General features: G+C 41.7%; 1 protein-coding gene across 3 annotated transcripts in view; it reads left to right on the top strand.

Annotated features, from left to right (window-relative positions):
- RASGRP3 (RAS guanyl releasing protein 3) overlaps positions 1-16541 on the top strand; it is a 76086-nt gene extending 59545 nt beyond the window's left edge. For all 3 annotated transcript variants that reach the window (XM_047068719.1, XM_047068717.1, XM_047068718.1), the window contains 5 exons: positions 2241-2388; positions 5347-5383; positions 8337-8462; positions 8784-9148; positions 12536-16541. In XM_047068719.1, the coding sequence (XP_046924675.1) occupies positions 2241-2388; positions 5347-5383; positions 8337-8462; positions 8784-9148; positions 12536-12544 (685 nt within the window). In that variant the 3' untranslated portion in view covers positions 12545-16541. The remainder of the gene's footprint in view (positions 1-2240; positions 2389-5346; positions 5384-8336; positions 8463-8783; positions 9149-12535) is intronic.
- Positions 16542-16759: the final 218 nt, after the last annotated feature.

Raw genomic sequence — 16759 nt, 5'->3', positions numbered from 1 at the left:
TATGAAATATATATTGCAGAGAAACACTGACATTAGTAATTTTATTGCTTCATTTAAAAAATTTTTTTTAATGTTTATTTATTTTTGACAGAGAGAGAGAGAGCAAGCAGGGGAGGAGCAGAGAGAGAGGGAGACACAGAATCTGAAGCAGGCACCAGGCTCTGAGTTGTCAGCACAGAGCCAGATGCGGGGCTCGAACTCATGAGCTGTGAGATCATGACCTGAGCCGAAGTCAGCTGCCCAACTGACTGAGCCACCCAGGCTCCCCAATTGCTTCATTTTTAATTATGTGAGATTAGTTCTTAGTTTAAAAATCATCTATAATGAGATGCTAGATTTTATACTGGTGGAATGTCCAAATTATATCACTTTAAAATTCTATAATAATTTTGTTGGTGTGTGAAGTTTTTTTTTTTTTTAATTAAATCTGTAGGTAATTCAGTATGCTAAGGCTTTCCTTGGTACTGTATCATAAACATCTTAAAACTTTAATTCATCTTCATTGTATTTCTAGAACAAGGAATCCTTTAAAATAAGTTAAATTATTAGAAATAAACTTCTTTTACAAAATGAAATTTAAGTTACCTGCTAACTGCCCACCTCCCTTAGTATGTTTCTGTCAGTGATGTGTAACCTAAATTCAGTAGGGCATGAATTTAAAATCACTTCCTACTCTTTATTTTTTTGTTTTTTCAGCTGATTCTTTAGATGGACCTTACACTGTGCCAGCAAAGATATAAATACAATACAAAGATATAAAATATCTTTGTATATAAATACAAAGATATAAAAAAAATTTTCCCTAAAAATGCAGGTTTGAAATATTCACACTGTATATGATTTCTTCTTTAGATATGTTGATTTTGCGAGGCCAGTAGACCATCCAGGAAGAGATTCTAGCAAGCTCTAGATGTGGTACCAAGATTCAGGAGAACAGTTTTGGAGACATAGATTGCTAGGTCTTCAGCCCAGCCTTGTGAGCTGGAGTCCTGGGTATGGGAGCAAATTCAAAGTTTAAAGGAAGATGAGCTTGCGCCCTGAGGAATGTAGCTTCAGGGGCTCTTCTCCCTACATGCAGCTGAAAGAAAGAAGTAGATCCCACAGGAGAAGAATGGGAGGAAGGAGAGAAACTGGCTACGTAGAATCACAGGGTCACATGGAAGAGAGTGTGTCAAAAAAGGAAAAACCCTGTCCCCAAGTCATGTGCAGCCAGGAGGTCAGCAACATCAAGGAGTGAGAAAAGGCCACTGAGGATGTCCTTGTGACAGTTTCAACAGAGAGGTAGGGTCAGAAGCCTGGTTATATGGAGTGAGGAGTAATCAAAGGAAATGAGAAAAAAAAAAAGAAAAACCTCTAATGAACATTCTTTTTGAAAAGCTTGGGAGGAAGAAAGGGAAAGGGAAAGATAGGTGCTGGAGTTGGAAGCGAGGTTGAGGAAAGTCGTTTTCCAAGAGAGGAAGTCACGAGTGTGTTTGTACACAGAGGAAGGAGTGGGTGAAGAGACTGAGCAGAACCCAGAAGGAGCTGTGTCTTGGGAGGCTGGAGAGTGGGGGATGGGAGCATGACTTCCTCAGACCAGGAGGACCCAAGAGAGGACAGATGAGATACAAAGGAATTCTGAATTGGCACAGAAGGGTGTGGTCTCCAGCATGTGCTGGTGTGGTGAGAAGGCAGCATGAAGATCACCTCTTATCAGGTGGATTTGATCTTGGTAAACAAGAAGTCTGATTATGTGTGGGTGGGTGCCACTGGCTGTGAAGATCTGGAAGAATCCCTCTGGTAAATGGTCTGTAAGCCAATAAGACCTGAATGAAAGATTACCACCACTGTCAGTGGCCTGGATGACAGCAGGATGAATGATTTGAGACTGGTGGGCCCAGTCATTAGTTTTCTGCCTTTCTCCAGCAGCCTGATTCTTGCACACCCTATTGTTAGGTTAGGGCTAGAAAAGAGATGTCCTTCTGAAGCTACTATTTGGTAACGAAGGAGACTTTCTGTGCTACGATGCACAGGACACACACACACACACACACACACACACACACACATCTTCTTACTCTGAAAGCCTCTGGCACTGAATGCTGTCTTTCGAGGTCCCCTCCTTTCAAATAGAACAGAAAAGTAAACACTGCCCACCTGCTTTTGGCCACAAAGGTTTGGGAGGTTGGGTGATTAAAGTGTGTCAGCCATTTAGCAATGTGGTCTTCAAAGATCGCTCCCTTTTTTGATTCTCTTTACAGGGATGGCCTAATTAGTAAAGATGAAATGATGGCTTACTTCCTGCGAGCTAAGTCCCAATTACACTGTAAAATGGGACCAGGATTTGTCCATAATTTTCAGGAGATGACCTATCTCAAGCCAACCTTCTGTGAACACTGTGCAGGATTTGTAAGTCTGTTTTCCATTATTTCTCTTGTGTGTAGTTATTTGTACAGCATCCTGAGAGTGTCGGAAAATAATACACCAACAGAATCCATTGTGTGCTTTAGATCAGAAGTAAAGTATGATGGCTCCCTGAAATTAAAAACTTAAGTTTAAAACAAAAGCAATATCTGCAGGTTTCACTCTGTTCTTTCTAGGATTGTAGGGCTGGCATCAGGGGAGGATGCAGAGGCTTGTTAACTCAAGAGAGCAGTTTGTCTGTTAATCCCTGCCAGGGAAAGGTTCTGCCCAATGAGCCTTGGCATTCGTCACTAATACTCGTAGCAGGTGCAATTAAGGGGAGTATTTATCTTCACCAGTTCCTCCCAGTTCTTGTTTCTGGTGGTAGCAGTCACCAGACATCCATCATGGCATGGCTCAATAATTCATAACTCAAAAAGTAAAAAAAAAAATCTTTTTGGAAGGAATATGGTTGTAATAATAAGTAACGTTTATTTGGCACTTGACAGTAATGAAGTACTTCCATAGACGTTAGTATAATTGATCCTCGTAACTAGTTCATGACAAGGACATTTTATTCTCCTCATTTGCCTATCAAGACAGAGAGGTCCAGAGAGGATAAGTCCACTTTCCCAGGATCACACAGCCAGTAATTACCAGAGCCAGGATTCAAACACCGGTGTTTTGACTCTGAATCCTGGGCTCTGCCTATGCCACTGCACAAAGGAAGCTGGTTCACTTCTTTTCCCCACATTTGATAATTCTTTGTCATCTAAAGGCAGCTTTGGCCTTGGCATTGAATAAAGACTCATGGGCTCTGAAAGTCTAGTTGATACCCAAGTTGTAGAAGATGAAAATGTGATCCTCTAGGACAAGATGGCCCTGCAGCCAGCATGCCTATTACTCTTTTGTCCAGATGCCAGAGCTCAGTTTTGTTAGCTTCATTCAGCCATCATGTTCCACTGGTTCCATAGTCTCTCCAAATCTTATGGCAACCTAAGGTCCGAAATCAAAGGACTGTGGGAAATATTGCTCTACGCCCATCTACATGAGGTCACTGTCTCCTGTCCTTGTCTGGCACCTGACCCAGAGCCTCTTCCTGCCTTGTGTTGTCTGCTAGTTATTAAGGAAGCATTAGCAAGTGATGCCCTGATTTGCCCTCCTGATAGGACTCATGCTTCACTTTATTTTTTCCAGCAGTTCCTGCAGCTATGCTAATAATGTGCCATACCTGGATATTAGAATGCTTCTTCTTAAATCTTATCCTTTCTTGTCCTAGATCAGTGGCTTTTGCTCACACATAAAACTCCCAGGAGCAGTGGCTTCCTGTCTTTCCCTCATGTGACACAGTCTTCTTTCTCTACTTATTAGGGACAAGACCTTGCCAAGTGACTTCACCTCTCGCTAGGCCCAGTCTATATATGTATAATGTTACATGAGCTAATACATATAAAAAGCTTAAAACTGTGTCTTTTGCACAGCAAAAGTTCCATAAATGGTAGCTGTTAGGATTATTATTATTACCATCACCAAGGTCTTGGGGAGGAAAAATTTCTTATCACTGCAAAGTCTCCATGTCTGGGACCTTGCAAATTATTTAAATTTTCTGGATCATCCCAGTCACCTTTTATGGAAGAGATGCAAACTAGATTATCTTTAAGATCCCTGTAGCTCTGACATGATGTCATAGTCCTGGCACCACTTCCGTTTTCTGTATGGACTGCTCTGTAGGGATTCCTCTTCCAATCATCCCAGGCACGTGAGGCCTTGCTTCCAGTTAGTTGTCTTAATAATCCTTCCTATCCCAGGGCACATTTGAATCTTAATAATATATTCTGAAGGACCCAATAACTTTTAAGACTCAAAGAAATCGCTCTCCACTGGTGGAATTTCCTTCTCAGAAAGGGGGTGAGAATCAGTCTTCCTGATGCCCTGAGTCACTGCACATTGGCAGCTATCTATTCTTCTCATAGGTGACATGATGTCCACACTCAGGGCATTGTTCCCCTATAATACCTGTAAGTGATGCCCTCATCAGCGCCAGTAAGCCACTGGCCCTGTTTCTTTCAAAATCATTTTATTAAATACGTATCAGTCACCTAACCTAACCACTACAAAGTTAAAAGTGAGTTTTTCCAGCTTGAGCGAAACCTGCTGAATTGAGCAAAACAATACCGATGCTCCTGTGTCCCTCGGCCGCACGTCCGATGCCGTGGGAGGCACGGGAAAGAATGTGGTGTATCAGGGGGGTGGACACACCACCACCAGGATGATCCCCTGAACGACCTGGGTGACCACCCCCTCCTTACACTGGAGGCCCTCACATCTCTCCTGAGACACTTGTCACTTCCTACATCCTCCTTCCTACTTGATTGGCAGAATCTGAACATTATTCTGCATCTCCCACAGCCTTGGCACAGACCAAACACTGAGCAGGCCGAGAATGAATACACGAACAAATAGATCTTTTCCTTTTCTGTATTCTTTTAAGGTACCAATGCTACTTGGAAAAGAACCTTGCACAGTGCAAATGCTTTAGTGGGATACGCACTGCGTAGGTTGCTTAATTTCCCAGGGGGCGTGCCAAGAGGAGCTACTGCGATGAAAAAGAAGGCAGGGGGAGCTGGGGGCTTCCAGACACAGTGACAGCCTCCCGTGGAATTTTGCTGAGAGCACATTATACCAAAGTCCAATAATTGTACCAACACCAGTTTCCCATCCCAGCTCCCATTTGGCTTTCATAAAGAAAAGGGAAGCAAAACTGTTATCGCCCCAGCCCCCAGCTGGAGTGAGCTAGGAGCTGGTTCTTCTATCTGACAGGAAGGGTGTCAGGATCTGCTACATCCTGTTTGTGCGCCACCGAACATCATGCCTCCCAGGACTTCCTTCTTCTGGTCTTCTTTCCCACCCCCCCACCCCGATTTTAATTCAGATTCTCTGACATTCTTTTGTCTTTTGTTACAGCTCTGGGGCATAATCAAGCAAGGATACAAATGCAAAGGTAAATAAATATAATGTTGCTAACATTTTTTAATGTGATATTTGGGGCAGGAATCAAATTTGACTGATGAAACCACAGAAACTCTTGGTGTCATGGAGAACTTGGGTCTTTGGCCACTGGCAGTTGAAGAGTTAATGTTTTTGGCGGGGGGGGGGGGGATCCATGGAGTTTTGGAGATCCCAGACTGGAATTTTATAGTTTGTTGCAAGAGCAAGCAAACCACCCCTATCAACCCACACACCTGTGGCCCCATCTCCAAGATGTCTTGTGAATCACACAGTCTTGTGAAGCACACAGTTAAGGTGGGACTTCTGAAGTGGGCTGAGTGTAACTAAAATACCGTATAAAGGAACTGCATCCTTCATGGGAATAGAGCCCACACTCATTCCCGTAATACAGATGCCTTTCTTTCTACTCTCACATCTAAGCTGTTCCTTTCTCACTAAATCACAGATGCTGATGAGAAAAGAGAAGCCTTAAAAAATTATTTTTGTCCCTTTTCAATATTTGTTCATAAAGTGCCCCATTCAATAGGAATTTATAAACAAATAAATATATACTTGATGAATGCAATACGCATGCATATTAATAGGCACTTAGGAATATGTTGCTCTTTGTACATATGATCATTACACATTCTTGGTGTTTAATTTCAGAAATTGCTGGATAATTTATGCAGACTATTTGTACTGATGGTTTTAAGAATCTGATAATGCTCTTGAAAGATATAACTACAAAAGGAAACATCTTAGTCACAGAATGGCTTTAGATTAACACTATTCCCTTAGAATGCCTTTTTTCCCCTGTAGCTATCTTTCAGGATTTGGCCCTTATTTTGCGTGAACAGAGAGTTTCCCTGAACCTCAATGGGAGCCAGTCTCAAAAACCTTCCCTTTAGTTCTTGGTATCAGTTGTCTTAGTGTAACTTGGATTTCTACTTACAAGCAGTAAGCTACTGCAATATCTTACTGCCCAGCCATAGTTTTATTCTGGTTTCTGACCCTATCCCCTAACTACACACACACACACACACACACACACACACACACACACACACACACACAATTTTATGAAGATGAAAATCAATTAAACCCTTGGATCATCTTTGTGCACATGGTATTTTCTCTTCTTTTTTTAAAAAAATTTTCTTATGTTTTTATTTTACTTTTGAGAGAGAGAGACACACAGAGTGCCAGTGGGGAAGGGGCAGAGAGGGAGGGAGACACAGAATCCAAAGCAGCCTCCAGGCTCTGAGCTGTCGGCACAGAGCCTGATGCGGGGCTCCAACTCCCAGAGAGTGAGATCATGACCTGAGCCGAAGTTGGACGCTTACCCAACTGAGCCACCCAGGCACCCCTGGTATTTTCTCTTAAAGGGACATAGAGTGAAAAGATTAATTGAAATAGACTGAACGTGTCATTATAATTTGGTCTTTCCATGATGTCATTAAAGGATCATTTGAAATAAGACCATTTGGGGGAGAAGTGAGTATTGGAAAGAATTAGAAAGGTCCTCTTTGATAGTGAGAGAGAAGTATACTCTTTATTTATTAAAAAAAAATTTTAATGTTTATTTATTTTTGAGACAGAGAGAGACAGAGCATGAACGGGGGAGGGGCAGAGAGAGAGGGAGACACAGCATCTGAAACAGGCTCCAGGCTCTGAGCTGTCAGCACAGAGCCCAATGCGGGACTGGAACCCATGAACTGTGAGATCATGACCTGAGCTGAAGTCGCTTACCCAGCTAAGCCACCCAGGTGTCCCCAAGAGAACTATACTCTTTAAAATAATCGTATTTGTTCAGTGATTCTAAGGGAAATGTAGGACCCTCTATAGGAAATAATTATGTTGCTCTCTTCCAAAGCAGCCCAAATTTTCTGCCCCAAGTAGCAATTAATATTCTACTCTTTTAAAAAATATTTTTAAAATGTTTATTTGTTTAGTTTTGAGAGAGACAGAGAGAGAAGAATCCCAAGCAGGCTCCACGCTGTCAGCACAGGGCCTGATGCGGGGCTTGGTCTTAGGTAACATGAGATCATGACCTGAGCTGAAGTCAAGAGTCAGGCGCTTAACTGACTGAGCCATCCATGTGCCCTTATTCTACTTTCTTAACTAAAGCATTCTAATGGGAGATTTCACAGAGTCTGCTGCCATTTCAAAGCCACAGTCAAGTCTGGAAAATGTTATTAGGCATAAGCCCACCTTGTTTTCTGTTTCTATGCAAAGAAAAGAAGGAGGAGATAAGATCATTTGTTCTCAAGAGGCACCTGGGTGACTCAGTCAAGTGTCTGACTCTTGATTTTGGCTCAGGTCATGATCTCACTGTGATGGTTGAGCCCAACATTTGGCTCTGTGCTGACAGTGTGTAGTCTGCTTGGGGTTCTCTCTCTCTCTCTCTCTCTCTCTCTCTCAAAATAAATAGGTAAACTTAAGAAAATCAGTTGTTCTGGAAAAGATCTGGAGGAATGAAGAAGAATAAAAAGGTATAGGCTAATACTGAATGAAGGGCCATCTCGCTGTAAATGATCAGAGGCAGCTGTTGGTCCTGGGAGACACTAGACGCTGGGGTTTCTTTCCCTCATTCTGGCTCAGGGAGCCTCTTGGTGGAAAATCCATCTTGGCCTGGGAGAGCCCCAGTCCCATGCAATTGGCATTTAGTTTCGAGCAAAGGCAACTCTGCCTCGCCCCTACTTGTTTGCTCCCCAGCGCCTCAATGAATCGTGTAGTGGAAGAAGCTGAGCAAATGTGAGAGGAACCCCAGGAAGGCTAGTGAGTCCCACTGGCCCTTTTCTAGCCCCTGGACAGACCCCGTGGGCCTGAGCTGGACTCTGAGTCAACACGGGAAGGAGCATGGGGAGGACACGGCCCTGGCTCAGACGCCACCCTGGAAACCCAGTCAGCACCAGGTACACATGATTCACACTAATCGTCTGTGATATTTTGGGATTTTTCAGACTGTGGAGCCAATTGTCACAAACAGTGCAAAGACCTCCTGGTTCTGGCCTGCAGGAGATTTGCCCGGGCACCCTCCTTGGGCAGCAGTCATGGGTCGCTGCCTGGAAGTCCCTCGTTGCCCCCAGGTAATGTCCTCTACTTTCTTTTCTTTTCTACTTTCTTTCTTTCGGTTTGCCTTCCCACACCTAGACCTCCACTGGGTCCTGGATCTGAACCTGGTCGGAGTCATTATAAACACCAAGGCCAACTTCAGGTGAGAGGCATGGCGACAGCCTTGACTCCCGCTTGCTTCTCTCTGCTTTCAGGTCTCACTTCTCTGCAACTCACCTGCAGCCAGCTTGGGTCTGCCTCTGGTCCGTCCCTCTAGGGCCTTGCCCGCCGGACTCCTGTTGTTTGCTGTGAAGCGATCAGATGTCACATAATCACGACAGTCTTCCCCCTTCCAGTGCAGGATGAAGTGTTCGAGTTCCCTGGCGTCACTGCAAGACACCGAGACCTGGACAGCAGAGCCATCACATTGGTCACAGGCTCTTCTCGCAAGATCTCTGTGAGGCTGCAGCGTGCCACCACCAGCCAGGCCACCCAGACCGAACCCGTATGGTCAGAAGCTGGCTGGGGGGACTCGGGGTCCCACACCTTCCCCAAAATGAAATCCAAGTTCCATGACAAAGCAGCAAAGGACAAAGGTTTTGCCAAGTGGGAAAACGAGAAGCCCAGGGTGCAGGCGGGTGTGGATGTTGTTGATCGGGCCACTGAGTTTGAGCCTGACCAGGATGAAGCAGATGCTGGTGAGACCAGACAGGATGGTGAGGTCAGTGCTGGGTCAAACCACAAATGAAATCACTAGAGGGAGGCTGAAAGGGGCCGACATGAGCATCATAGTGAGCCTGGGAGGCAGCCTATAGTTTTGGGGGCTGAATGGTTGGGCATTAACACATATCACTTTTTGTCTTGCTGTTGGCTAGGTACATGATCATGGGCATATTATTTCTTCTCTTTGCACCTGTTTCATCATGTATAAAATTAAACCAGATGGGGAGCACCTGGGTGGTGCCGTTGGTTAAGCATTTGACTCTTGATCTCGGTTCAGGTTATGATCTCATGGTTTGTGGGTTTGAGCCCCACATCAGACTCTGTGTTGATGGTGAGGGCCTGCTTGGGATTCTGTCCCTCCTTCTCTCTTTCCCTCACACACTTGTACTCTCTCTGTCTCTCTCTCCAGATAAATAAATAAACTTAAAACAAAATGGAACCAGATGGGTTCTAAAGCTAAGTGAAGTCTGCCATTTCTGTGTCCTAAAATGATGTCCTAGGGACCCATAACTTACTGTGTGTATCCAATAGACCAGTACTCTTTACCAATCAGCTTAGTTTTCCAAGCTAGAATCAGGGCACAAACTTGGGGGAGGGGGACAGTGGAAACAAAAAACCTGCAGAAAGAGAAGAAGAGTTGGAAACTCTTGCCCTCACTAAAAAAAAAAAAAAAAAAAAAAAAAAAAGGCGTTTGACAGAACTATGGAGAAGGGGGTGGTGAGAATCAGAGACATGGCAGACTCAAGGTTCTATAAGCCAGGCTCTGGCTCCATGCAGAAATTATACTCACATCATCCGAAGCAGATTGGGAAGCATATGGAATTTGTTAGAATAAGCTGAAAATATAAATTGATTCAAGATAGACTTAGATAAATTTATTAGTCAACAGTCCATAGTGTATTCAGAAAAAAGATTTGGGGAAATTGGTGTCATATTCTTAACCTTTCAAGCTGTGCCATGGAGGGCAGCCATTGCGTCTCTACGGAATCATTCTCATAAACAGAATTATTGGGTTAGGCAGAGATCCTATGGGATCGAGCCAGTGTTCTTTATTCTTATGGGTGGTCCTCTACATTCCACTCTTTAGGAGACCTAAACACACTGTCTCCATAGTTCCCCCTGATGAGAAAATCTCCAGTGACCTTTAACCAAAATTCCTCTAGTTCCTTCCTCATTGAAGACAATTAATAAGGAGGCCACATATTATTTTCAGTCTTATGCAGTTTCTTGTAATTCCTGCTGAGCCATTTCTTTTCCTTTCTTTATAACACCAACTTTTAAAAACAGCTGTGTTGAGACCTAATTTATGTACTATAAAACATACTCATTTGAAGTGTATAATTCAGTGGTTTTTAGTAGTCACAGAGATGCACAACCATCACTGCAGTCTAATTACAGAACATTTATGTCATTCCCAAGTGTATCCATTAGCAGTCACTGCTCGTCTCCCCTATCTCATTCTGGCCCTAGGCAACCAACTAATTTACTTTCTGTCTCAATAGCTTTGCGATACCAACTGTATTTTTAACATTTCTTCATTGATCATCTTGGCAAATCTTTCAGTCCTATCCTTCCATTTCTTCAACTGGCCTAGCATAGTTCAAGGTGGGAATATAAAGGTGAATAAGAAAAAATTCCTGATACCAGGACAGAGGAAGATATCCTGGGGGAAGGGTCTTCACTTGGGGTCTAAAGAAGGGCCTCAAGGAGTTTACAAAAATGTATTACATTTTATGTGAAATTATATATGGACATATGCTCATTTCTGGGGAAAGGTCCATAGCATTGAGCAGATTCTCAAGGGGATCTATGACCCCCAGAAAGCCAGGAATCATTGTGCAAGATTTTTTGGATGAAGCCTGAAAATTGTGCTAGTCACCCCATTACCACCCCAGCCTGTGGAGGCTACTTCTGTGAGTGCTGTGGCTATGATTGAAATCTCAGGAAAAACAAGAGCTTCAATGGGTAGGGTCATGGGATGTCTACCTAGAACTTTCTAGATGGTGCTCACCTCATGGACCATCTCTGAATTCAGAGGAGTACCTGCTTTTGCTTAATAATGGTGAAAGTAGCCATGAGCTCACTTCTGTTCACCTAGCACTGTTCAAGTTACCTCAACCTTGCTCTTGGCTTACGAGAGATTCACAACCTGTTAGATGTAGGACAATTACTTACATGAGTAAGAGTTCTGGATCTTCAGCCTCTATAAGCAAATAGAGACAAAGATCTGCATTTTTTTTGAATTTAATTTTATTCTTTGAAAATTGAACGTTTACATTCAGGGTTTGTCTTACCCCTTCAATTTTCTCACGTATAAGTCATAGAGACAGGTCACTGACTACTAGTATTGAATTTCATGTGTGCTAGTTGAAGAAGACAGTACGTTCATATATAAGTAAAATGCATATGGCAGACAGGCTCCTTCTCATCCAAATCAGTAACTAATGAAAAGACATTTACCCTTGTTTAGGGAAAAAAGGAAAAAGGGAAAAAAAAAGTGACAAAATTATGCCACAGTTGAGTACGTAGACAAAGGCATTTCATACTTAGGATTTTTTTCTGCCCGGCAAGGTAATGAATGGGATTCAGAGAAATGATCTACACATTTATTATTTAGAATCAGATGATGTTTATAAGCCCCAAGAGTAAAAAGGCCCACTGACAGAAAAGACAGTTGTGTTTGTGATGTGCATATTTCCTTTTGCTGAGTTTCAGGATTCACCCTCATTTTAAAATACAAGGGTGTGAATATTTTTTTGTGACCATGGATATCATTTCACCAATGATCATTGAGCCCCTGGATCGCAGGGACAAGATGGCAGGTCATAATTATTCTCCTGGAAGTAAGAACATGTATATTTTCTTTATAATGCTTCTTTGTTTTCCATTATCTTCTGCTAAATTAGATCTAATTAACAAATATATAAGGGCTAGGGATTGCTGGACTAAACAAAGTTTAATATGTTTATATCTTTTTCCTCTCTCTCTATATACATATATATATATATATATATATATATATATATATATATACCTATATAGATATATATCTTTTTCCCTTACAAGTTTTCTCAGTGCCCTTATGCAAATTTACATTGTGGATTTCTAAGAGGGAAGCCTCGAGAAGAAGCATTTAACAGACCAGTGTTTTGTGGAGCACCCTTTAGGGAACATTAACATAAGCATCCTTGTTGGACTCTGTAGGATTTAAGATTTCATGTGCTATGGGACTATATGACCTTTTAATTCCCTCTAAATCTTGAGAGTCAAAGTACTGATCATCTGAGATGTTCCCTCAAATGTAACTGATAAACTGCTTTCTAGGAATATTCTTATTTTGTTAAATGCAACCCAGGCATACAACAGGTTCTGATTTGTATTGCAGGATGGCTGACTTCAGGCCGAGGACACTGGAGGCAATCATATTGGCATTTGGAAGGAGCGAGATGAGAAACTCTGAAGAACGCTCCAACTCAGGAAGTTATCTGAAAAGATACCTTGGACTTTTATTGACTGGTGACACCATGGGATCTCCCTGATTGGACTATGGGACAGAGGATTTCCCCCGTGAACTATTTATTTCCTCCTCCCTGGGCTCTAGTTAGGTGTCACAAAGATTGGGTGATGTAGTTGGTAGTTTTCTCATCTATCTTTTTCTAGAGCCATTTATCTATGAGTGAAGTGAAAGCTTTTCTGCATGTACTTGATACTCCTTCTCTAAACTCCAACTTTAATTTTGTTGTGAGAATATTATTTCAGTATTTTTATAAACTTTTGGTGGGGGAGGAGTCAATTTAGAGGTCTTTTTTTTTTTTTTTCTTTTGTGCTTTTTGGAGGGGACCAGGACTTATTTTCTAGAAGGACACAGAAGCTCTTCAGATCCTGGAAGGTGGTGGTTCTACCAACCCAAGGAGAAGATGTTTACATTGTTCTTACCATACAGTTGCTATTAGGATATGTAACGAGTCATACATTTATATTCAATAAGTCTTACCCATTCTGCATCATAAGGAAGCTATGAGACAGCCATGAAAACTCTCCTGATATTTATAATTGCCATGGGGGAAAATTAAGTATACTTGTCTCATCTGACTAGGTTTAGCTATCTTTCCTAAAACTCCTGTTAAGACTGCCAATAAGAAATGTGGATGGTGATTACAAAATCAATTAAAATTTTGGGGGATAAAATTTAGGAGAAAAACAAACCACCAGAAAAGCAAACCACTTAGTGAAATGAAAAACACCCAGCAGTCTTTAAAAAGTCAAAATAGTTTTGAGAATTTTATTTGTTACAAAAGAAAAGTTTGGGTTGTGACAGGGAACTTTTGTCCTCTTCTGAAGAAACCACCATCCATAATTAAATAGTCATAGAAATCTGATCATCAGAAACCACCTTTGATTAATATTTTATTTCAGCTTTTCATGTATCAATATTTTAAATATCTTCCTTTGACCTAAATAATTAGATGTGGGTCTGTTTTTTACATGATTAGAAGAGAGAGAACTTAGCTCAACATGTTCAAATATAGAGATTGGATTGAGCCAGTGGGCAAGGGGAATGACCTGGTGCCTCGTGACCAGAGAGAAGCTGGACCCACAGAGGTGTCCTGCTCTGCATTGGGAGTTGAAGTGTGTATACCACATAAGACTGAATCTGTTTCTGTGAGGGGCAGTCCCTTCAGCAAAGAAATGCCTTTCTTCTCTTTCTGTTAGGTAAAATTGAGGACAGTTCTATTCCGCAAACAGTTGACCACCTGCTCTGGGCAGGTCCTGTGCTAGATAACACAAAGACAAGTAACACCTGATCTCTGCCCTCAGGAGCTGAGAGCCTGTGGGCGTTAAGGCAAGATGGTTCCCTAAAGTACAGTTCCAGATTCGCTAGAACGAATTGTGCCAAACAGACTGAGAAATCAATGTGCAAATTAAATGAAGTTATTAGTTGAGGGAGCTTTGATTAAACTGTGTAATAAGAGAACTCACCATGTACAAAGCCCCTCAGAAAGCCAGCAGCCATCTCTATGTGTTGGCTCTATGTATATATACTATCTATTCCTATTCATAAATGCAATGAAATACATGTTCACAAAATTAAAAACAGAAAATGGCAATTTCAGTACATGAAACATTTCTTGTATATGTTTTTTTAATTTTAAGAAAATTCAGGAAGAAACTGGGATTCTTCTTTTTCTTCTCAAAGCAATTATTTCACTCATCACTGAGTTTGGGTTAGTTTTGAGTTTTCATATATAAGAAGAGTTTTATATTGTCAGCCTTCCTGTGACAAAAGATACCAAATGTACCTTGAATAAAAAAACAAATACAAACAAAGAAAATAAAACAAACATATTTATGTGTGTGTATGTGTAGTCATACACATACACATGCATACACTCACACACACACTACTATTCTTACTTTGCTGAAGAGGAATCTGTGTCCACAATGAAGCTACCTTATAATTTTGATTATATTATTTACTCACAACCACTGGTGACTCTAATGTTTCAATCTGTCAATTTCCCACAATCAGTAAAATGAGTAAATTAGGCAAACCCATGGAGAAGCAAAATAAACTATTATATCTGGTTTCTCCAGACCTTCCTTTTGTAGATTTGATGGTCACTATCACCTTTTAGGTGAAAGGCAAAAGCAAAACCAAACTCTTAACAGTGACTGGTATCAGGTACCAGGACAGAATATGTTATATGCTGCAATTCAGTCTTCCTAGAGGGATGTACAAATCGGACTGATGCTGTTTTAGGTCGGCCTCACCACAGGGTGGCCCTAGTTGGTATTGAACGGTTTTTGTTGAGTGGCTGCCTCCTTAAGCAATGTCTCCCCCTGTCCATGGTAACAGTCTCTCCAAAGGTCCAAAGGGCTTGCTGTTTAACTTGCAAGGCAGGACTCCTGCAGAAGGGAGCGTCAAACTGTTACTGATGGTAGGAACCTTAGCATTTCTAAACACATTGATTTTTGACTGAGGAGGTAAATTCAGTCAAATGAAGAGAGTGCAGCCTGTCTCTGGCATGCGATCTACAGTCAGATTTAAATCTCGTTTCTGCCAGTTGTAGTTATGAGACCCTGGGCAAGTCAGGTACCTCTATCTGAGCCTCAGTTTCCTCCTGTGAAAGGAGAGATTTCCCCACCTTCCTCAACAGACCTCATATAGCTATTGTAAACATCAGGTTGAATAGTACATGCAAATATCAGGTTGAACAGTATATGTAAAGACCTTACAAGTAAGTTAATCTTACTCTGCAGTTAAGCAGGTTTCTTTTCTAAAATTGTCTGCAGGATCCCAGACTATATGTTTTCATGACTGTGTACTTTGGAGGCTCTAAAGCCAACGTTTAACTAAATTCTGTATGATTTAAACAACATGAAACGCATATTCTTATTCCTGGCATTATGTGTGTGGAGGGTTAATTCTGGTCTGTTTCCTAACACTGGCTGTTGTCTCTCTGTTTGAAAATAGGTAGACAACGTAAAGAAACCAAATGCGTAAAATGTGAGTTTAGAGGAACATAGGTCAACGCATAACTACCCTTAAGAATTTAGTGTTAATAGAGGCAGACAAGAGAAAAACAATTAACTTTTAAAATAAAAAGTACACCATTTATTTGACAGCCAGAATGTATTTTACAACTACTGAAGGTGGTAATGAGTGGAAACGAGTTGGAATTTAAGACTCCTCGGGAAATAGCTTCCTCCAAGCTGCATCCAAAACTTGCTTGCTGGAGTCTAGATGGTACTCAGACCTCAAACAAAAATATCTATTTTCTTTTAAAAATGTTAATAACAAGCACTTTGGAATTCACATCTATTCAGAAACTAAGTGACGTGCAGTTTATACAAAATAGCAAAAGGAAGGCATTGCTGGGGGGCATTCTGTAAGGCAGCTGGCCTGAACACTTCAAAAATAAACCTAAAAGGGACCAAGCAGTTCTGGATCAAAGGAAACACATTAACCAAATGAAATGCGACAACCAAATGCAATGTTGTAAACCTTGATGGGACTTTTAAAGCAGACACTTTGCAGGCAGCAGTTAGGGAAATCTAAATACGAACGATAGCAGTCCCCTTTATCTGCAGCTCAGTTTCCAGAGTTTCAGTTACCTGCAGGTGATACCATTGAAGCAGGTGATTCTCCTTCTGACCAATTGTCAGGAGGTCATAGGTCGATAGTAGCCTAATGTGACCCCTGCCTCACAACATTCAACCTCACTAGCTTGCTTCACTCACCTCACTTCTCCTCATGCGGGCATTGTGTTATCTCACATCATCAGAAGGTGAAAGGTGAGTACACACTGTAAGAGGTTTTGAGAGACAGGGGCGCCCAGGTGGCTCAGCCAGTTAAGTTTCTGACTCCTGATTTTGGCTCAGGTCATGAGCTCAGGTATGTGGTTTTGAGCCCCGCGTCGGGCTCCATGCTGATGGTAGAGTGTGCTTGGGATTCTCTCCCTCTCTGCCCCTCCCCCACTCATGCTCCCTCTCTCTCCCTCTCTAAATAAATAAGTAAATAAATAAATAAAAACTTAAAAAAGATGTTTTGGAAGAGAGAGGATATTCACGTAACTTTCACTGCAGTATTTACGTTCTGTTTTATTCT

The sequence above is a fragment of the Lynx rufus genome, unplaced genomic scaffold, assembly GCF_022079265.1.
Source record: "Lynx rufus isolate CCGP_SWC_20201006 ecotype Redwood Valley unplaced genomic scaffold, mLynRuf1.p SCAF_8, whole genome shotgun sequence".
NCBI lineage: Eukaryota > Metazoa > Chordata > Mammalia > Carnivora > Felidae > Lynx > Lynx rufus.
The sequence above is the reverse complement of the archived record's forward strand: the minus strand, read 5'-3'. Positions and strand labels throughout refer to the sequence as shown.